Source organism: Diabrotica virgifera, chromosome 9 (genome assembly GCF_917563875.1).
Source record: "Diabrotica virgifera virgifera chromosome 9, PGI_DIABVI_V3a".
Lineage (NCBI taxonomy): Eukaryota > Metazoa > Arthropoda > Insecta > Coleoptera > Chrysomelidae > Diabrotica > Diabrotica virgifera.
In genome coordinates, this window is record NC_065451.1 from 219282756 (window position 1) to 219306218 (window position 23463).

Consider the following 23463-nt stretch of genomic DNA (forward strand, 5'->3'; position numbering starts at 1 on the left):
TACCTTTTTGAAACACCCTGTATATTGCTATCGGTTGTATGATGGTTTTCTATACTCTGAACTTTACTTCCCTTTCGATGTTTTTGGATCCAAATACCTGCGACAGAGAGAAGTATGCTTTATTAGCAAATATTATCTGTTTCTGTATTTCTTCATCTTCGCTGCCACCCTCAGTCATAGTAATTGATTATATTTTGTGTATATTAGGTCTTTCCCTTTTTTGAATAAATAAACTTCTCTTCTTCAGGTATAGGGGTGGTGATATACGCAGCATTAGATTCTGAAATTCAAAATGGAGAGGAAAAAGTGATTAGTTACGACTTAGAACAACTCATTAGTGATTTAATTGCAGACGATCTTAACAATGTAGATCATAACCATCATGAAACTGACGATGAAGGCATCGAAAGAGATTCCGATGAAGATCCTAGCACGTCAAAGCCTACAGCTCACATAACTTTAAAAGAGGTAATAAAACGATGTGAAAACCATCTAGGGTATTTAAGTAAAACTCAAGCCGAAGCACATTATAAAGCAGTAGTTAGAGCTTTAGTCGCTGAAGCAATCGAACTATCTACTTTTTTAGAAAAAGTTGCACAAGGCAGCATTAGCTTGCCGTCTAGTAGCACTAGCGATCAATTAGAGTTCTCGGATTGGGCGAAGTTTTGGGTGCAAGTGATGAATGAGCTTCGCACTGGCGTTAAACTGAAGAAAGTTAATTTCACCAAAGCACCTATAGAATACGAACTGACTCCCTATGAAGTGTTGATGAAAGACATAAGAAATTGTAAATATAACCTAAGAAAAATTATGGTAAACGGAGATGTACCTTGTAGAATAACCAAAGATGCTCATGCGATTATACTGGAGTTTATTAGATCTAGGCCTCCTTTGAAAAAGGCTTCTGATAGGAAAATTGTACATTCACCTAGACCTCTTACCCCTCGTGAACAGTTGTTGAATTCTATTAGAAAAGGAAGGAAACTGAGACCTGTGCCAACACCGAGGTGAGTTTAATATCTTGTTATTTTTTATATTTTTGTATATCCATATAGGTAAGACCTGACAGGCCTCACCCCTTTTGCTGGAGGGTGTAACATGTTTTGATAGTAGATATTTTCCAAATCCAATAAAATAATCAAAGTTTGTTCACATATTTCAGAAGTAAGGGACAGCTTTTACAATACAAGGGTTGTCTTTTTAGTTTTGCAAATAGCCATAAAGAAAAAATATATATAGACTTAATTGCTTTTCAAAATATGTCCCATCAAGATCGATACACTTCTGCATACATTCAAACCAATTGAAGAGATAAGTGGATAAAAGTCATATGTCACATTTTTTGAGAAATTTGTTTTATTATTACTTAAGCTGTCCTCTTGTACCTTACGGTGTCGAGGTAAGTGGAGAAATCAGACATCTCCATGCCTTTCGGTCAGTAGCTTAGTCTCTCTGCTTCTCTCCACCCAATATTTCTTTTTACGCAAGCCTTTCCAATATTTACGTTCCATGTTCTTGCTGGCCTGTCTCTTCGTCGTTTATTGTCAGATGCCGCTTTCCATACCCTCTTTACAGTTCTATCTTCACTCATTCTCGCCATATGTCCGAACCATGATAACTGTTTCGTTTCAAATCTGTCTAAGGTCCTTCCAACACCGCACCTTTCACGTATGTCTTCATTTCTTATACGATCACGTCTGGTCACCCCGGATACCGCACGTAAATGTCGCATTTCGCATGCTTGAATTTTACTATGGATGTTGTCGTTCACTGTCCACGTTTCACTGCCGTAGAGTAGCACCGGCTCGTATACAGTTTGAAATACTTTCATTTTTGTTTTCAGACTATTTTCTTTCTTCCTAATAAAACTTTTATTTAGTGCATAGTATAATTTTGTTGCACTTATTACCCTCCTGTTTATTTCTGGTTCTATATTTCCTTGCCCATTTATTGTTGATCCTAGATACTTGAAGTCCTCTACTTGTGTAATGGTCTCATTATTCAGCTCTACATTTATATTTTCTTGAGTTTTCGATATTACTAAAGCTTCTGTTTTTTCAATCTTTATTTTCATCCCAAATTTCTTAAAGGCTTCATTTCAAACATTCACATTCACTTGCAAGTATTTTTCTGATTTTGCCACAATTACCAGGTCATCGGCATATATCAACTCTGACATGTAAACTTGTTGAAGTTTATACACCCCAACCCTAGTACTTTTTACCCTACCCCTGCATTCTTTTGCAATTTCATCCATTAGAGTGATGAATAACAAAGGACTCAGAACACCACCTTGTCTTACACCTGTCCTTGTGTAAAATTCTAGAGATGAGCGATTGTTCGTTCTTACATTATTACGTGTACATTTATATATACTCTTTATTGCTTGGATTAATTTCGGTTTCATATTTCTACGGTTTAATATTTCCCAGATCTTGTTACGTGGCGCCCGATCAAATGCTTTTTCCAAGTCCACAAAACAGAGAAACAACTTACTGTTATGCTCTAGGGCTTTTTCTGATAACTGTCTCACCGTGAATATGAGATCGGTTGTACCTCGCCCTGGTCTAAAGCCGCATTGGCTGTCATCCAGTGTGGCCTCGATATTTTCTCGCAGCTTTTTCTCTAGTATTATTTATACAATAATCATTAATATAAATCAAAAATAAAATAGGGCTCGGTATTGAACCCTGAGTGATCCAATATTTAACACACTCTCTGCCGACAACACTACACCAACCCTCACAATCTGCACCTTATCTTTCAGATATGATTTTATGAGCTCAATATTCTCAGAACAAAAGTTATAATTTTCTAATTTCTGCAGGAGGATTTCATGGCTGACCAAGTCTGAATTAGCATTCAGAAAACATATCATTGACCTCTAAATAATCTACTATTTGTAGTGTCATGAAATTTTCCACAATTTTCGAGATAATTGGCAACATATTACATACATGTGCATGTACATTTTCAGAACTTCCAAATTTAAAATTGACACTTCCAAAACCACTATCGAGGTGACTAGCCCCCCTAAACCAGCTGTAAGAAAACTGATCAAAGTAGACTTTTCCCAATTCGAAGATGATGAAGACGATGAGATAGCCGAAACTCCAGATTCGGCAACAGAACCCGGTTTATGGTCTAGCGAATACCCAGAAATATGTGATACTACCTTAGTAGATGTATATGATCTAGCTACCCATGCATATAGTAGGAATATGGCTAGAAGAAATACTTTAGAAGTGGTAGAAGCAAATGTAGGCTGTTATTCAGTGCCCCAATCTCGACCTGGCTCCAGACAATCGTGTAATAGTTCAGAAGCAGAATCTGTGCAACTTGAACCTGAGGTAAGACGTTTTGCTCTTCAAGATTTTATTCCTATAAGACATTTGCGTAATTGTGTATTTTTTAATATTTTAAGGTCGCGAAGCAAATTCAAAATGAACTGACTTGTTCTCAGAGTTGGCAGGACACCATATCTCTTGATGATAGGCTCTCTTTAACTTTAGCGGAGATTGTGCATATTCGTACTGTCCTTACCAAGGCTGAACTGGATGCACTGCCAGTAGAAGGAAAGGTAATGTTAAAAAAATTGATATGTCTAATCATTCATTATAGGTGTTTGACCCACGATTAGTTTACTGGGAGTATACGTTGCTATAAAATATTACTTTAGCAAATTAAAATAATATACGACGACACTTTTCGATAGAACTCTTTATTGATTTGTTGAAAGACTTATAGGTTTTGTACACACTTGAAATGAATGAAAGAAGTATATTAAAGTGTGTAAATGTTTTTTAATTTCCTTAGCTAAGCGCTTTCGACATAAAAGTCATCTTCAGAGCTAATGCTACAATAAAAAGTTAAAACAATAAGTAAAAAGATGTTCTAAGTACAAAGTTTTTTAACTTACGTCAATATATAAAAAGTACCGGCTACTTAGGAATGTATTTTCTTGCATCTCATTAAGAAATTTGTAATTCAGGTCCACCGTACAACTCCGGCTGATGAAAGCTAGTTTTAATTTTTAGTTTTACTATGGTAAAACAATGAAAACAACCACTGGGACGATACATACATATAAAATTTTTTTCATGGTAAAGGTTTTACCCAACCATTTTGAAGTGATATGAGCTGGCGACTGACTGACAGTGGTTGATTGTAGGTTGAATTTTAAATGTTTCATCTGTCCGGTGTTGACATCTGACAGCTGACATTACAAATGAATGAAAATTTTTAAATAATTAGTTTTAAAAAAAATAATTGAAAAAGTTGATGAACAAAAATTGTACCTTAGATGTCTGTACAATACAATAATAATAATTTAATTGTCTAAAATTATCTACCAAACTGAGGGCCTGGTGGCTCAAGACATAATATATACAATGTGTCATGACAAAGGGAAGAAGATATTTTGTTTATAATAAAAAAGAAGATATGAATAAAATTCAATTTGTTAATTCTGAATGATATTGTTTATTCAAAATTTTCTTTCATCCCTAATATGAAGTATTTAGATCTTAATTGTTTCTTGTTAACAACTTTTGTAGTTGAGCATAAAAGTTTTCGAGATGAGATTGCCCTGTTGTATGAATATTATAATAGTATAATATTTTGCATATTATGTAGAATTATGCAGGTTTTGGTAAAATTAATGACCAAGATCATTTGAATGATGAAATAAGTATATTTAGTCTATAACATACTACTCCTAAAGTTGGTTTTTATGAAAAGGTAGATTTCGATGGAAATTAAGTTTTTTCACAAAATATACTTTTAATAAACACATTTTGTTGTTAAGTGAAATGTGGTAATAACTGTCAATGCTTCAATGTACATACAAAACTAAAAATTAAAACTAGCTTTTATCAGCCGGAGTTGTACGGTGGACCTGAATTACAAATTTCTTAATGAGATGCAAGAAAATACATTCCTAAGTAGCCGGTACTTTTTATATATTGACGTAAGTTAAAAAACTTTGTACTTAGAACATCTTTTTACTTATTGTTTTAACTTTTTATTGTAGCATTAGCTCTGAAGATGACTTTTATGTCGAAAGCGCTTAGCTAAGGAAATTAAAAAACATTTACACACTTTAATATACTTCTTTCACTTCTTTCATTCTTTATTGATTACTATACGTGTTTACAGGTCTAATTTTCGCTCGCTACTGAATACTACTAAAATTACAAAACGGCTCTCGACCAGAAATCCCTGGTGGTTGGAAAACAAAATTGTCTATATCTGTCCTACAAAATTTCACTTTGGAAAAAACGTAATTAACTAATCGTCATCACTGTCCTTCTCAGAAGCTGACAATATCGCTTCACTCGCATAACTTTCCAAATACCTACTTTCTAAAGAGGATTATGATAAATGTTACCCAGAAATATGGGTAAGAATGAATGTATTTTAATCTTTTAAGAGATTTCTGGAAAATAATTTACCCAAACTTTAATAATGGTCTGATGTGAATTTACATCGTAAAATAAAATCGAAAAAACTAAAATTAACTAAACTATAAGGAGACGGAACAATAGCAAAGCGGTTTACCCTTAAAAAGAGGCTCAGAAACGGATTATACTGACTATTTTTTTTAAATGTCTAATGTACCAAACCTTTTTTACTTGATTTTATATATTTTTCAAAGTTCAAGTGTATTTTTTTTAAATCTTTCCAAGCGAGCCGGCAATTCCCAAGTAGCACCGAACGGGTCTATTAAGTCTTTTAAGGATGCTTTAAAACTGTAGAATAAAATTAAATTAAAACCATTTGGTTTTAAAGTAAACCTTAAGGTTGCAATAAACCCGCTTTCAGCATAAAAGGGACCACTCTGAAAGGGGCCAATAAAACCAAAAATAAAAACCTTCTTAAAACTTTGTTTTCTTAAGCAACTGGTTGTACAGCTGCTGTGAAGGTGCTTTTAAAACCATGTTAAAAGACACTTTAAGTGCAGCCAGTTTTATAGCAAACTTAAAAAGGTTTCTTAAATGGAGACTTTTAAAGAGAATTTACCATATTAATTGATTCTTTAAATCCATATACTCCATATAGGCCAACAAATTTTTACATGTGTTATGATAGGTAGATACGTATTTGTAACAATAAAATAATAAAAAGTACTTGGTTATTTCGGACTGTCAAGGTAGAACACATGCGCACCCAACTTTATTGATAATGTTAACAAAATAGGTCTAAATAACTCACGCGCCCTAAAATCTCTGACTTCTGGCGATTAAAAAATACAAATAATAAAAAAAATTTAATCCTAAAAATATTAATTTGAAAGAAAAAAAAATTTATCTACAATTTTAATGTTTTAATGTTAAAATAAATCGAATTTATGTCATTAAGTCGCTTATTTATAATTTTTATGTAAGCCGTATATTGCAATCTATCATGGCTTTCAGCATCTCCAGAAAGCAATATGGCCCAAACCCAAATAAAACTATTTGGTCTATCGGCAGATAATCATTAAGATCAAATGGTTTTATTTTATACATTTCCAAGAGCAAATATCCTACATAAAAGCAAGGTTGCCTTGGAATTAAATCCGTTTAGTTTTAATGCTGCTGTCAATAATGCCACTCGGTTTTAATGCGAATTTAACCTAAAATTGAGGAGTCGTAGTGCTGTGTGTGTTGTATTTTTCTTTTAAAATGACCAGTTCGTTTATATTTTAAGTACTTGCGACTTATTTATTCCATACTAACTGTACTTTCACTTTTTACAACACAGTACACCACCGTTTCGCTCTAAAACAAATACCCGACCATTTTGGACATGAAAGAAGAGGGGATGAGTTTAGTTTTATTGTTTCTAACAAGAAGCATAGTTTAGTCTTTACGATAACCAAATTGATTCAGTTAAGAGCGTTTGGTTTTAATATAGCCTACTAATTGCTTTTAAGAAAGCTACTTTATGGAAAACTAAAAAATTAGTTTTATGGCATATGTTTTACTGACATAATAGTCTTGAAACCAAGTAGTTTTAATAATAGGTTTTATTAGTCATACTAGGAGAATCTTTAAAACTGCAATAAAACTAAAAGGTAACAAACTAGAAGCTAATAAAACCAAACAGTCCGGAAGTTCTTCATAAAACTGATTAGTTTTATAGTGAACTGAGAATAAACCATTTTAAAACTACAAAACAAACTATCTATTAACAATATTATCTATATTAACTACAATAAGACAAAAATACTTCCTTTTCGAGTAATTTGCAATTTTTTGTTGAAAAAATGCCTTAATTAGTGATTTTTTGGGATTCTATTTCTAAAAAATTATTAAACTATTAAATGAATTGCAATTTTCCAAAAAGCTTTATAATCTTTAAACCTTCAAGTAAGTATAAATAAGAATATTTGGACGAGAACAAAGTTTCTATTTCGGTGAAAACATGGATCCAAATATTTCAAATACGTCTTTTGAGTAGTTGGCCCACATATTCTTGTAATTTATGTTTTCCCCCATACGAGGGAGTTTTAGGAGGAAACCCGGGGGGGGGGGGGTAAACTTTTTTGCATCTTTTTTGGGGTCCCAAATTTGATATTCTCAGCAATTCAGCTTATTCGTCTCGTTTTTATTGATACATTTTTGATGACTGGACTACTCGTATATGTGCAACAATAATAATATACGTTTATTTAAATCAATATTTTAACAATAATTTATAATTTCAGTTTACTTGACAGATAATAAACGTAAAAAAGTCTTAAAAGCATAAACGTGCTTGTTGACTTAATCTACCTAATGATTAGAGATTATTTATATTTACAGTTTTTTTAGTGTGACAAATAATTTATTTTATTTGTAGAATTGCTAATTGAATTTCTATGTATCTACTACAATTTTATTTTTTACGTAATTATACTTTTTTCCAAGTAGTAACTAAAATTGTTTATAGAAATAAAAGTTTGTGATATTTTTAAAGTCTATTAGTCTAGGCGTCAGAGGAGTCACCGTGTCCTTTTTAATTCTGATGGACAAACTCAACGGTTGTTTATAGATTTTTGGCTGCTGATTACGAATTTCGAGGGTGGATTTCGATCCGAGCGGTCAAAAAATTGTTATAAACGATTTAATTGTTTATAAGACCCTGGCTCATAAACTAAAAGAGATAAAAAAATGTTTCAAATAAAATTCGTTCCTTAATAAAAAACGAAGAAAAAACCGTTTACTAAACTTAAATCCAACAATTTGAACTCAAGATATTGTAAAATTAGTGCACAATGCAAATTGCAAAATAAGTATTTTTCGAAGCTTTATCGATCGTAACTCGGCTTCTACATATGCAAATGAGCCTTAGAAGCTCTCATTTTAAAGCTTAATGAATAGGCTTCCAAACAAAGTTTGTTAAATTACTCAAGGAATAATTTGAGCTTATGAAAATGTTCGTTTATTTTATTTTTGTCCAATATATCGATATTTTAATGGCGCGCTATGAGGCGCATGAGAAACAAACTTTTTGGAAGCCTATTCATTAAGCTTTAAAATGAGACCTTCTAAGGCTCATTTGCGTGCGTAGAAGCCGAGTTACGATTGATAAAGCTTCGAAAAATACTTATTTTGCAATTTGCATTGTGCACTAATTTTACAATATCTTGAGTTCTAATTATTGGATTTAAGTTAAGTAAACGTTTTTTTCTTCGTTTTTTATTAAGCAACAAATTTTATTTGAAACATTTTTTTTTCTCTTTTAGTTTATGAGCCAGAGCCTTATAAACAATTAAATTGTTTATAACAATTTTTTGACCACTCGGATTGAAATCCACCTTTGACATTCGTAATCAGCAGTCAAAAATCCATAAGAAACCGTTGAGTTTGTCCATCAGAATTGAAAAGGACACGGTGACCTCTATTTGGCGCCTAGACTCTAAGACTATATGGGCGATTGATTATATTATATTCGTGGAGCAAAATATTTAATTGGACGTTGCGTTATTGTTTTTGAAGTATGAAGACATTCGACATTTAATTTTTTCCTTGTTTCATAATTTGATGGTTAAGTAGTTTTTAAGTTACAATGTCTACCGCCTTTGAAAAAAAAGCAGTTTTGAGAAAAACGACTTTAAAGTTTTGTCAACTTTTATTTTCAATTTCTTTTTTGTCTGTCAAATTATAAAGTGATGCATATCTGAATAATGTTTTGAATCGCGGAGTAATTTACAAAAGAGAAGGGGAACAGCTGTTGGACGTTTCTCACTACGCTGGCGCGAAGCTGCTGCAATGTGAGTCGAAGGTAGGGATATTCAACATGTTGTATTTCCCGTAATTTTGGTCCGATCAATCTGAAATTTTCAAGGAGCATTCTTGAGGTTATGTACTTTCACTTCAAATAATAAAAAAATCGAAAATTTTAAAATTTTCAACCCATACCCCCCCTCAAGTTAATCTTGCATATATTTTACTAACAGATCCGTATGTTTAGGTAAGACACGACGTCGAATCAAGAAAAGTATGTTTCCTCTGTTTAAAAACTCGGTTCGGCATATTCGGTCCGTGGGGCCAACGATGCACCCTCTGCAAACGCACAGTCTGCTCCAAATGCTGCTCTAAAATGAACATTCCCATGGAACACTTCTCCAGTGTGCCTGTAGTGCTGCTCAGTCCGAGCATAATGTGTACACCTGAAGAGGACAACCAGTTTTTAGCAAAGACTCTAGTCAATAGACCTGATTCCGCAGGCGGCTCAAAAGACATCAGTCCTGGAGGCAGCAGGTCAGGGTCCAGCATGGACACGCGTCAGGAGAATGAAGCTGGGGCGTTGAACAAGTTTAAGACGAGGGCGACTGCTGTCGCAAGAGTATCACGAGCTGCGGAGAGGTAAGTGTTAAAAAGCATGAAATTGATTTGAGTAACTCCATTTTTAACCTTCACAAACTAACAAATTAAGATTTTTTTGTTACAAATAATCAGATGTGCTTAAATGTAAATGTAATATGTATGCCATTTCCTTTTAATACGTATCCTCGATTTTCTTCTAAATGTGCCTATGATGATAAAGTGATATTGGTGACCACATTGACGTACCTTATTCAATTCACAACAGATCAAAATAGATTAGTTGACGTTATACCAGTATATTTCCTTAGACTGGCCAGCCAGGATATACGTCTATGTCCAGGGTCTCTCCTGCACTTAAATCTTGACTTGTAGAATCAACTGTAGGAGTCGGTATTTACTATTACGTATAATGTGGCTGAAGTAAGCCAATTCTCTGTTCTTTACAGTGTCAATAATTTCTTTGTATGTCCGTAGATATGTTAGTTATGTGGTGGATATATGAGATCCCCAACATACGTTGTTAGCACCACATTTTAAATGTCTCTAATAGTTTTATGGCATCTTCTGTAAGACTCCCAACTTCCTACTCAGTAGAGGAGGACAATAAAGACGTAACATCTAAGAATTCTAACCGTATATTGATACTTAAAGATAAGTTGCAGAGTATTTTCGTAAAACCGTTAAAACAACTTTTAGCTTTTCCAATATTTTATTTCGTAGTTATGATCTCAGATATCCATAATATTGCAGACCACACTCTTTCTAACGGTATGTCGCTTATTGTAATTTGAGCGTTTATGTTGGTGTTCATGTTAAATAATGCTGGTGACAGTATACAACCCTTTCTAATTCTTTTTACCTTATTACTGTCATCCATAACCTTATACTTATTACTGTCATCAAAACATAATAGTAATATTCAAATGATACAATACACAACACAATATATACAATAGCAATCTCGCTACACGAAATCAACCTATCTACACATTCAGACTCAGAGCCATCACATTTCAATCCAATGCGTTAGCATTAAACAGCGACACAGTCACTCGTCCATCGTTACTACCGCTCACTGCGGTAACGGTTTCGGTGGAACGCCACGTCAATACTGAGGCGACTACCTAAGCAAAGTACTGCCTCAGCCCACCGCATCTCTGCCATTGAGCTATTCCTAATTCAACACGCCAGGAATAATTGATTTTACGATTCTCCTCCTCGTCTTAAATACGCTCTCGGTGCTACTTCTCCTTCGGTTTCGTCTAGTGGGGTATGTAGAAGGGATGCGCCAACACGGATACTCCTTCGATCATCTACGGTCGACCGGCCGATCGCCAGCTGTGGCATCATATCATTACAGCAGTTAGGAAAGCACAGCCAGAATTAACAAATGGCTTCTCTGCCCAGGGAGCCAAAATACTGTTAGCTTCTGCTGACGATGTCGCCATAGTTGCACAATCCACCAGAGATGTCAAAGAAGTTTTTACCCCTTTTGAAAGCGGGACCAGGAAGTTGGCTTAAGGCCAACGAAAATAAGACCAAGTACATTGTATATAGTTACTAAAAATTCAAGATTAAGAACCAAACTGAAAAGTCTCAGATGCAAAATTCACCATTATAATAAAAATTAACATGGTAAATAGTAGTTATAATCTGAAACTTTTCTTGTTGGAAGTTCTTTCTGGTACATCCTTAATCTGCGACTTTTACAATTTATAAGACAGCAGACGACGAATATAGAAAACAAAAAGGATTCTACTATATGCAGTCACATTCCGTTTTCATTCGTCTAGGAAAAGGATAGAAAAAAACTTCCTAGTACTCAAATCTGAGTAAAGATAGAAAAGTAAAAGATGGTTTTTGCTTGTTTTCGATTTAGAGGGATGCACAATCCGTGGGCAGCTGTTTCTGCCTTACAGGCTTCCTCAGCAGAGCTAGCGTGCACACCTCTGAAGCAAAAACCAGCCAGCCCATCTATTTAAGGGAAATTTCAAAGATCATTGAAATTCCCATTGGGACGCAATTCAGCGACATCTCTGAGACTTTTCAGTTTGGTTAAGAGATGTCGCTGAATTGCATCCCAATGGGGATTTCAATGATCTTTGAGATTTCCCTTAAATAGATGGTCTAGCTGTTTTTCGCTTCAGAGGTGTGCAAGCTAGCTCTGTTGAGGAAGCCTGCAATGGCAGAAACAGCTGTCCAGGGATTGTGCATCCCTCTGAATCGAAAACAAGCAAAAACCATCTTTTACTTTTCAAGATAAAGAATTAGACAAGATATTTCGATAAAAAAATACAATTTCGAAGTTGTCAAATAATTAAAATACTTGGGAGCAGTGATAACAGCCTAAAAAAGTTATGAAACAGATATAGCAGCTAGAATCATGTCAGGAAATAGAACGTATTACTCCATACTAATAGAGCTACTTAAATAAAAATTGCTCCCAACGACAGCTAAAACAAAGGTAATATATAAAACTACAATGCACCCTACAATAACGCATGGAAATGAGACGTGGACACTGAACCAGCGTGAAACAACAAGCGTGAGAACGGAAGATCCTGCAGACGATCTTTGAACCTTGTAAAGACGAGATAACAGGAGATTGGAGGCGATGACATAACCACGAACTCAAAGTACTGTAGAAAGACGAAAATATAGTACAATACATCAAAGGCAAATTATTTAAGACATGTGGGACATATACTGAGAGCAAATAATGAAAAACTACTAAACACAACCTTCTGGGAAAGGTCCAATGGCAGAAAGAAGGATGCAGTAACGATGCTATTCTCCTCGATCAAGAAATGGCATATTGATGAAAATATTGGCAGATAATAGTGAATGGTGCTTCGTCAAAATATCTGTAAGCATTCCCCTTCAAATGAAAATCTAAAATATTATACCTTCCTTTATTTGAGTCTTCCACGAATGCTGAAATAACCCTGACATCTGTTTTAGGTACAAGAACTCTCAGATGATGGTATGCCAAGATTGCAGAACGATGGTGCTCCAGATAATAAAGTCTGCAAGAGCTAACCGAACTGCGATAAGAAACAAAACGATTCAGAGTCTAACATTGAATCTATCGCCCGTATTCTAGTAAGCTCAAACTTGTGACAGCTCCCGTAGATCTGTAGACTCTGTTACGATGAATAGTAGAAACGGAAATCGGTCAGAATCCGCAACAAAGTGACGGTATCAATGTTTGGTATAAATGTTTAAGTTATTCGAGAAGTCGCTTTACAAATAAGATATTTTAACATCCCATTAATCATTGAAAATTAGTCATTTTAGTACTTACAGTAAACACTTGGATATTAGTACAGTTAAAATAATTAGAGGATAATAAATTAAACGTTTTTTTACTTTTAATGACAAAAAAAGCAAGTCCATTAGAGGAACCGAATTCAAAATTATTTTACACATCATATTTGAAACATTATTTGGTTAAAACATCTCGTGTTTGTTGGTAAAAATATATTAATTTGTCTGGACTAAATTACGGTTCTGTTGATATAATCTTAAGACTTGGTATTCGCACAATGTTGCCAAACTGAATTTTGTTCTATTCGGTTTAAATTTTTTAGCCGATTTCCGAGCCTACTATAACTGTTCCTTTTAAATGATGCAGTTTTTAGAATTAATAAATCGTGAGGAAAGGTATATGTACCCGTATATACAGTTGTATATTTTATTGAATATAAGCTTACATTTATTTTACCATTTATACCAGTTTTTAGGTTATGAGTCGACACTTTTGACAGCTGATACAAACCAAATAGGCAGTTTTAGATATTTGGAAAAGATTTTTGATACACTTAACTACCAAAAATTATGCTTATTCTGATAGTTGATTTTCTAGTGAACGGATTCCGCTATTTTTTAATTGTTTTAGATTCTTTGTTTGGTATTTACACTGTTGGACAAAGAAAGAAAATGTTTTTTATGATAAGTTTTTTTAAACAATATTTTGTTGCTTTTTTGCTTTGTATTTGATCCTGTCTCAACTGTCAACAGTTTCGTCAACCACATTAGTCGTACAACTGAAAAAATCAAAATTGTATTGTTTTTTGACCAAACAACATTTTAATTTTTACCAAATTTGATATTACTATGTCAGCTTGATGTTTGCATTGAAAATTCAGTGTATTTTATTAATAAAGTTACCTATATCGGTTTTACTAATTTTTATGTACAATCAATTGTTGAATTTTATTTCTGTGTTAAATTAATTTAGTTTTTTTTATTTGCCAAAGATTATTTATTTGAAATTCTTGCCTGTGTTTCTTCTTGCCAAAGATTATTTATCTAGAATTCGGAAATTTATTTATATTGTATTAAAATACAAGGTGATCCATAACTAATATATCCCAAACAAGCTTCCTAAGTTTACTAGATTCATTTTATCTTTATATTTTCAGGTATTTTTACTTTTACTTCACAATTTCAAAGGGTCTCCCAGAACAGTAACATCACCAATTTAAAACAATTTATTTGACTTGTTTCTTGTCCTGATGCAAAATCATTCATTTTTAGTTGTGATCAATTGTTAATACAACCTAAATAAAGTTCTTAGATTCACCAGATTCATTTTATGAACTTCATAATATATTACTTTACACAGTAAAAGTGTCTCCTGGAAGAGTAACATTAACTTCCTGAATTCTTTACTGCATTCATTGACGAAGCATATTTAATAAAACTACGACAATCGTCACCATCTTTAAATTTTTTTCACAAACTGTTGTTTCCATAATATTGGTCCATCGAGCCGGATTAAAGTAGTTTTATAGCTGTATGAATACACAGTTGCAGAATGTCAGTTTTCGCACCATTCTCTGTTACCACCGTTTTTAAATATATATCTACAGGGGTCCTACAGCCTCTGCCGCATTTCGATCTCCACCTTTTTCGGCCGGCCCATTCTTCCTCATTTATGGCTCTATCTCTCATTATTCCTCTGATTCCTTCTCTCCATTCCAGTGCTGGTCTTCCTTTCCTTCTTCTATTTCATGGAACATAGTTTAAGGCCTGTTTTGGCCATCGTTGACTCGCATTCATTCGCATTACATGTCCGTACCATACAAGCTGTTTGGATTCTATTGTATCTACGGTATTGTAAATCCTTTCTGTTCTTCTTTTTATTTCTTCATTTGGGATGCAATCAAGTCTAGTATCCGACACGATATCTAGATTTGATCCTCTTCCTAGAGGATCTTCTTAGATAGTCCATTTCTACTATTTCCAGTTTTTTCTTCTCATTCATTGTCATTTGCCAACATTCAGATCCGTACGTCAAAATTTGTTCTACAACGGACTTGTAGATTGTCATTTTGATTTGTAAACTAATTTTAGGAGACCAAAGTAACGAATTTAGTGTTTGTACCACATTTTGGCCCTGTTATATTTTCTGCTGGATGTCCCGTTTCGATGTTCCTTCCTTCGCTATGACTGTCCTTAGGTATTTAAATTCTTCGCATTTTTTTATATCTCTAATCGAAAGTTGTGGGTCTCTTTCTTCGTCCTTTATTCTAAGATATGTTCCGTTGGTGGTTTACGGAAACAATTAAATGAAATTACAATAAGTGTAAGACAACGAACAATAATATATTTATTTATTTTTGGTTAAAAAGGCGTGCTTATATCTCGTAAGAGGGTTTGTTATTCTTTGCGGGACGAGGGTTTGTGTCAGACTGCCTGTGGATGAACTAAAAACATTAGTTTTACATTTCTGTGGTTGGCCAGGTCATCAACAGGCCATCAACATCTGGTGTTTTAAAAGCTGAGAAGGCATTTTAGCTGAATACTGATATATTTCGTTTCTTAAAATTTAACAGGCCCTTTATGCATAGTGTTTGTGAATTTTAAAATGGGACGTATTATTTCATTTTGAAAAAGTTATTAAAAATTAAAATTAGCAAAATAGTAATTGAAGCGTGTCGCCACAGATATTCTGTTTTGTTTATATTGATTGTGAGTGCCCAATTTTCGTATTCTTCGGTTAACTTAAGAATCATATAATCCTTGTCTTCCTAGTCATTTGCCATAATCACTTGATCGTCTGCGAAGAAAAGATTTATGAACTTGTTTCCAAGTTCTATTCCCATTCCTATGCATTTTCTCCTCCAGTTGTTTAATGCTTCCTGAATATAGATTTTGAATAGAGTTGGGGACAAAGAACATCCGTGTCTTAAGCCTTTTGTTACAGGCGTATTTAAATGTTGACGTATTTAAATAAAGTTAAATATTCGGAGGAGTATCGTTTTCACTTTTAACTGTTTTCAGTCACTTTTACGGGTTTTCTGCCTGTTTAATATCTAATATAGAGTCAGAATGATTTTAATATATTATGAAACAATTGGATCACTCCCTATACTACACAAAAGCTTATTTTTGAGTCTCTAATTATTGTTTAATATACACTGTTTATTGGACTAGATTACTATTAACCTATTTTTTTTTTCAAAAATTAGTGTATTTTGTTAATTACCAAAAATGGTTGTATGGGCCATTCCACGAACATACGCCTCTTTTGGATTAATTCGACAACGAATATTTTACTGTGCAACATAAGAAGTACGAAAGTAAATGGCGCTAATAATTATTCCAATAAACAACAATGTAATTTGCAATTTACTTTCGTTCTTCTTATTTTGCACAGTAAAATATTCGTTGTCGAAGTAATCCAAAACAAGCGTATGTTCGTGGAATAGGGTATATCAGTTTTTATATACAAGAAAAATGTTATATTTTATTTACTGTGTTAAATTTATTTAGTTTTTTTTATTTGCCAAAGATTATTTGAAATTCGTCTGTGTTTGTTCTTGCCAAAGATTATTTATCTAGAATTGGCAAATGTACTTATTATATTAAAATACAGGGTGATCCATGGGTAACTGAACGTAAACAAGGTTTTCAGGTTCTTAAAATTCATTTTGATTATTTCAAGCTTTCGATCTCATCTTTAGAGTCATCTTCAGGACTTTTTACTGTAATTCAAGAGTTGCCAGAGACAAGGGCGAATGGGGGATTGTTCTTAAGAAGGCTTTGGCTCATAAAGAGCTGTAACGCCACTGATAATGATGAATTATTCAAGATTGTGTATTATTTTAGAGTAAAAAATGGATTTCAATAACCCCCAACGTTTTGATGAAATCTGGACTGTAAGGTGGCTAATGAAATGACACCCACGGCATCTGCAGCAATCTTGAAATACTTTATCCGAAGCAGTGGTAGCAGTGTAAGATACCTGGGAGATTGGTTGATCCCATCTTCTGGCGCCCGTAATTTAGTCTTATTTTATTTATCTCCTATATTCTTCTATTTTTACTATATTATTATATTTATTCTGTCTATTTTATGAACATCTATTCTTATTATTTCCGCTACCGTCTTTGACAGGCATGCTAATTGGCCGTATCCATCCTTGAGTGTCAAGTTGTCATTCTCTTGCATATCTAGCTAGTCATTCAATTTACATCTATTTATTTCTAATTTTATTATCAGTTCATATCACCTTCTTTATCAATTCTATTCTATTTGTCTTTGCATCTTCCTCTACTAATACTACTGCAAAAATAGTATTTTGTTACTTTGGCTTCTCAACGTAGAAGCCCTTCATTTTGATACACTTAGTATTTATTTCTTTTCCTTACTTCTGTTGGAGTTTATCTTTTCTCTTTACGTTCACTCCAACAGAAGCTTTCTTTTTTGTTACATTGGCGCCCAACGTGGGGCGCAACATGGGCGCAATACACTTAGAATCTATTTCTTTGTCTACTTCTGTTTGAGTTTATATTTCTCTTTACTTTCACTCCAACAGAAGTTTTCTTTTTTGTTACATTGGCATACATTTATCCGAATAGTTTCTTATGTTGAAGAGAATCCGTTCGTTTTTAATTTTGTTCTAGAGTGTAAAGAAAAAGATTTTTGACAAACTTGTATAGTATATGTCAGTGCAAGAAAGAATACTAATAAAATAAAAAATCACAACTTGACACTTCAAAGTATTTTCTTCGTTCGCTTTTGTTCATTGGTCCTTCGAACAGGATAAAACTAGAGTTTTATAGCTGTATGAGCAGGCTTCTATGCGAATGGCAGTTTTTATCGTCTAGTAGTTATCGTCTTTAAATCAAGTTCAACTAAGAGCTGTGTTTGTAATTATCATCGTTTTTACACATTTGATGATGATTCTCTCTATTTACTATGTATGATTCAGACCCGAACGAGTTTAAGGTATTCTGAAACCGTTGGATCACCCTTTATACTACAAAGAAGCATTTTTGCACTTTTGAACGTACCTATAATCAAACTGATGAGAAGTCAGCTCTTATATTTTAACTTTTTTTTTATTTTTGTTCTATCAAATCGAATACAGAATCATCTAGGGACGGTTTGCTTCATAGGCTATTTTTATTTTATAAAGACATTTTTATGTTAAAACTATTTGTGTTACTGGACCGTCTTAAGATGATTTTGGGACATTATTTATATATTTTGAACTCATTTATAAGTGTACGGACCATCTGAGATGATTTTGGTACACTATATGTATATTTTGAACTCATTCATGTATTTATCATACTATATTCTTTCTTTACTAGGTGTTACTTACAATTTTTGAACAATATTTTGCTGTGATAACGTTGGTATATAATATAAAGAGTCACAAACAAAAATATGCAATTAAATCTCTTAAACGGTGGAAGATATAAGTCCTAGACCATATTTTTAGTGCTATTTCAGGTTTTTCTTTTCTTAATATCGTCATATGTAACTAAGATTAATATTATTAGTCATCATAACAATTCTCTACTACAATAATTGACATTAGTGCAATTTATTGTGTCAGTTACTGGACTCAGGAGATTCAGGCACAGGAAAAGGTGCTATTGAAAACTCCAGAGAGGTACAACCTGGAACTTGAGTTCAATATTAGTTGTTATAATAATAATAAACTTAGTTATGAATATCCATCACATATTATACTTCATATACATTCCAAATATTTAGAAATAACAAGGACAATCATCCAAGGTACCCCTTGATTCTGTGTAAATATTTTCGATTACTTTTCTTCGCCTTATATTATAATACTACCAGATATGATGGTGCACAGCAAAACCTCCACTGGTTTGTAAAACACGAAATTCACACAACAAATTTTCAACCAGACCAAAGAATTCCTTCAGATACGACATTATTTAGACGCGACACATTTAAATGACTTCTTCTCCTTTACGTGCCATCTCCGCGACAAAGGTTGGCAATCATCACTGCTATTCTAACTCTCGACACTACAGCCCGAAAGAGTTCAGTTGAGCTGCATCCAAAACATTCTCTGAAGTTTCTCAGCCATGACATTCTTCTTCTACCTATGCTGTGCCTTCCTTGAATCTTTACCTGCTTCTTCCTTTTTTAAATTTAAATGACTATACCCAGTAAACAGACCATTATAGCGGCATTGGCTAAGCAATAAGTCCGCGATAATACACATTTATAACATTTATTCTAACATGACATTTAAGTTAAATGTGACAGTTGTCAGAATCGTAATCAGCCAAAGATGAAAAGGGTATTACAGTATAACCCTTTTATTTGCAATTTGCCATAAAAACAAATCAATTGTGTTTATTGCATTTATAAAATGCTATTTTCTTTGACTTGCGTAGTCTTATAAATTGTACAGATTATAGTCGTATATATAATTCGTAAATCATTTTTTGTTCGATTATAGCGCCATCTATTAACAACTAGAATAAATGTTATAAATTATTGTGATCACGGACGTACCTTTTTTCTGTCACTTTCGACTTAATGCGTTAGAAAGAAATCGAAAAATTGTGACGCACTGAAAGATGCCTCTGAGAACGAGATTATTTAGGATGGCAGTAAATAAAATTAATATAGCTATGATGGTAACCAACGTTCTGAAAGGACATGGTACATGAAGATGTATGTTTCTTTGTTATAAAGTTGAAAATATGTTGTGTTAATATGTTATAATCTTGTTCACCTCACATCACTTATATTGCTAGAGCCACACATTGATACTTATACGACAATTCAGCCTATTAAACGATTTGTTATATTGTTTTGCTTACAAAATCCTTCATCGATCATATCTTGTAAAAAGCATCATCTCGAATTGCACCCAATATAAATAAATTCATTTAAAAAATCTATATCTAAAGTGGTATTGTTGTTTCTCCAAAGAAAACCTGAGATTCTAACCTATACCCTGTTTACTACAAAAACACTTATACGCTTTTTTAAGATATCTGACGTCTGAGCATTGCCAAAACATTAGAATAGGACTCTCCATCATGACCATGTTTATTGTACAGAGAGAAGCTAGGCATCATTACATGCCAGCGATATGTTTCTTTTGTTTTTGTTTACTGTACAAATAATATCTATAATTCTTTATTCTAATTAATGATGTCAATCGGGTTTTATTACTTGCCGAAATATTATCATAGTGTATAATTAATAAAATATCATTTAATATTTTAAGGCTAAAAATGACAGATGCATGTACAGAATAGTATACGAATAAAATATAAAATATACGAATAAAAAGTATTTTTATTTCAATATCTATGTTTTTGTATTTTTTTATTTTTTAGCGTTAGTTTAGTAATATAATAGTATATTATGAAACGAGCATTTAATGATGGTCATTATGAAGCGAGTATGATGGATACGAAACGAGCCGCCTAGTGGCGAGTTTCGTATAGAGTACGAGCTTCATAATGATAATTTAATGCAAGTTGTATACACGATTTTTTCTATGATCGTTCACAACAAAAAATATATTCAAATTTATTAATTTTATAACGCAAAGAAATTAAGTAGTTTGTCAGTGTCAGTTTGTTTACATGTTGAGAACTGTCAAAGCGTATGTATTTGACTCGTCATTGGTAACTGCGCGTGTGTCACCTTCATCGCGAATGCCATATCGCGATTCTATTGGTTAAAAATCTGTATCGTAATGAAAATCTGTATTATAATGAAGTTCATTATGATACAGGTAGCGACATCATAATTGATATAGTATGAGAATAGAAAAATAATAATAAAGTACATGTGAAAGCATAATTTAGATGAAAAAAACTGAATCCTTTATTTCCTTATAAACAATCACGTGGAATACCTACAATATTTTATTTGTACTAAATACTATTCAGTAGGTACATGCATCTGTCATTTTAGCCTTAAAATATTAAATGATCTATTTCATTAATTATACACTATGAGAGTATTATTGTTAAGGGGATGGGTACGTATTTTCGGCTGCAATGCTATTCAAATGTGGATTCATTTTTTTCGAATCCTGAGAAAACTGATAAGTATTTTTGAAAAATTTAAACGCAGAATGAAAGATTACGTTCTTACCGAGGGCTGAAAGTCCCTGAGAACTTCTGTAATGTTTATTTTAATAAATTACAGGGGTGAAAAACTAAGAGAAAATGTAGTGTGATTTTTAATATCAAATATCTCATTCAAAAGAAATTTTTTATTTATTCTAAAGGACTTTCGGCCCTCGATAATAATTTAGTCTTTCATTCTGCGTTTAAATGTTTCAAAAATATTTATTAGTTTTTTCAGGATTTGAAAAAATGGACACCATGTCCGTGGTGATATTTTCCAAATCTAACATTCGTTATCTTTGTCATACAACGCACTGAGTCAAATAGAATAATATGACAACACAGTGACAGTTTTAAATATTTGACATGGCATCGGGAATATTTTGAGTTGTTGATTAAATAATATTGATAGTGTATTTGATAAATAATTGATTTAAGACGTGAACTTAATAAAAAGTTATTTATTGTTTATTATTTATCGAAGATCCGAGCAGAGAATACATCAGGATATATTCTGTGATCCAAATAATTTTTTGTTAAAGATGTTCAAAATTGTAAGCGTTCCATAGTAACAATATATTATTAAAAAATCACTTTAACACTTTTCCTCTTTTCTCGATTGAGTATTAGTTTTTGTTGTACATATAAATTATTACAATCACTGAATACATAGTGAAAAAATTATCACATTTATTAACTGAATTAATAATTTGCAATTATACAAATAACAGTTATCCAAGAACATTCAAAAGCCATCTCTTTAAAGTTAATGATGAGATTGTCAAGTAGAATGACATTCTAGTAATGTTTACATATCGTAACCAATGTGAATTTTACTAGACGCAATTTGCCGTGTAGAGACAGAAAAAGTAGGGATAGCCTTAAAATATTTGCGAATTATGTACCGATGGCCTTAATTAACATATTTTGGCACGTAATGAAAACCGATTGACATTAAATAAATAATTATAGATTTTATTTGTATAGTAAACAAATATAAAGAATAATATCTTTGACAAGTAATGATGCCTAGGTTCTCACTGTACAATAAATATTTACTATGAGATCTCTAACGCGAGAATTTTAATGTCACCGTTGCATGTGGTTGTCTTTTTAAAGACAGATCACATGCTATGATTTTTTTGTGACTGATATTCTTGAGTTGGGGTTGATTTCATGTAATCGAATGAACTATCTTTCAGTAAAGTCGTCCCAGGAACGCAACTCATAAATATTGTCAATATCATTTTAAAGTTTTCTACTTTAAAATGTGTCATATGTATCTGAATTGCCGATATAAATGAGTCAAATTAAATAAATTATTAGAAGAATTTTTTTACTAAGCAACAACATTTTTGTTTATATTAATAGTATTTTGTATTTTGACAACGGCACCCGATTTGGGCGTCGAAACGTTAATAAAAATCATTTTTTAATAATATTGTGGCTTATTTCCCATTCTAAATAGTTAAAACAATAAATATGGTCATGATGACAAGTCATATTATAATGTTTTGGCAGTGCTCTGACAAATCCTAAATGACGTAAGCGTGTTTTTATAGTATAAGGGGTATACAAACCTGTAGTGATACTATTAGTGAAATATCAATTGAATAGTTACTAAATTCTATGGCTTGTTTTCCTAAATAAGAATTTTATTTTGTATTACCTAACTATAGCAAATCATTAGTGTTATTGTTAGTGAAATTAGTAGATCAATTGTAATTCTCGTATGTTGAAAATAGCAGTATTTTATATCCTCAAATTTCAAATATAAAAGAGAGAGTAACTTTATTTTATTTTGGTAACCGTAAGTGTATATGTAAAATTTTATGTATGAATGTATTGGAAAATAAAAGTATATTGATCGTTTAAGTATATTTATTTCCTCTCGAGACAATCCTTAGGTGATTTAGCAGAAATTTGATACAGTCGGCTCACTCAGCTTGGGAATGTATTGACAGTCATTGTAGGAAACATCACCAACACCTCTGGCTCAACAACCCTTTTTGAGTCTTGATCTGATGATTAAAGAGACAGATGGAAAGAGCTGAAGGAAACCTATGTTCAGCAGCGGACGCGTACAGGATGATGATAATGAGATCATTATTTGAGCATGATAACAGCGGACTCATAATTCATCATAATAGTCTTCTTTAACTTTATCTTATTTTTCCTCTGTTGCAGGATGCGCAGAGTTTACACTATAGTTGAAGAGATGTAAGTCTTAACGGAAACCCTCATGGAAGATGTTGTTTTATCTGATATTCATAGCGGATCTATCCAAATTTCCC

At 32.8% G+C, this 23463-nt stretch overlaps 1 protein-coding gene across 2 annotated transcripts in view; it reads left to right on the forward strand.

The window, feature by feature from the left end:
* Positions 1 to 23044, forward strand: part of LOC126892042 (protein spire) — a 70784-nt gene extending 47740 nt beyond the window's left edge. For both annotated transcript variants that reach the window (XM_050661468.1, XM_050661467.1), the window contains exons 3-7: positions 248 to 1007; positions 2978 to 3350; positions 3425 to 3580; positions 9439 to 9833; positions 12756 to 23044. In XM_050661468.1, the coding sequence (XP_050517425.1) occupies positions 248 to 1007; positions 2978 to 3350; positions 3425 to 3580; positions 9439 to 9833; positions 12756 to 12897 (1826 nt within the window). In that variant the 3' untranslated portion in view covers positions 12898 to 23044. The remainder of the gene's footprint in view (positions 1 to 247; positions 1008 to 2977; positions 3351 to 3424; positions 3581 to 9438; positions 9834 to 12755) is intronic.
* Positions 23045 to 23463: the final 419 nt, after the last annotated feature.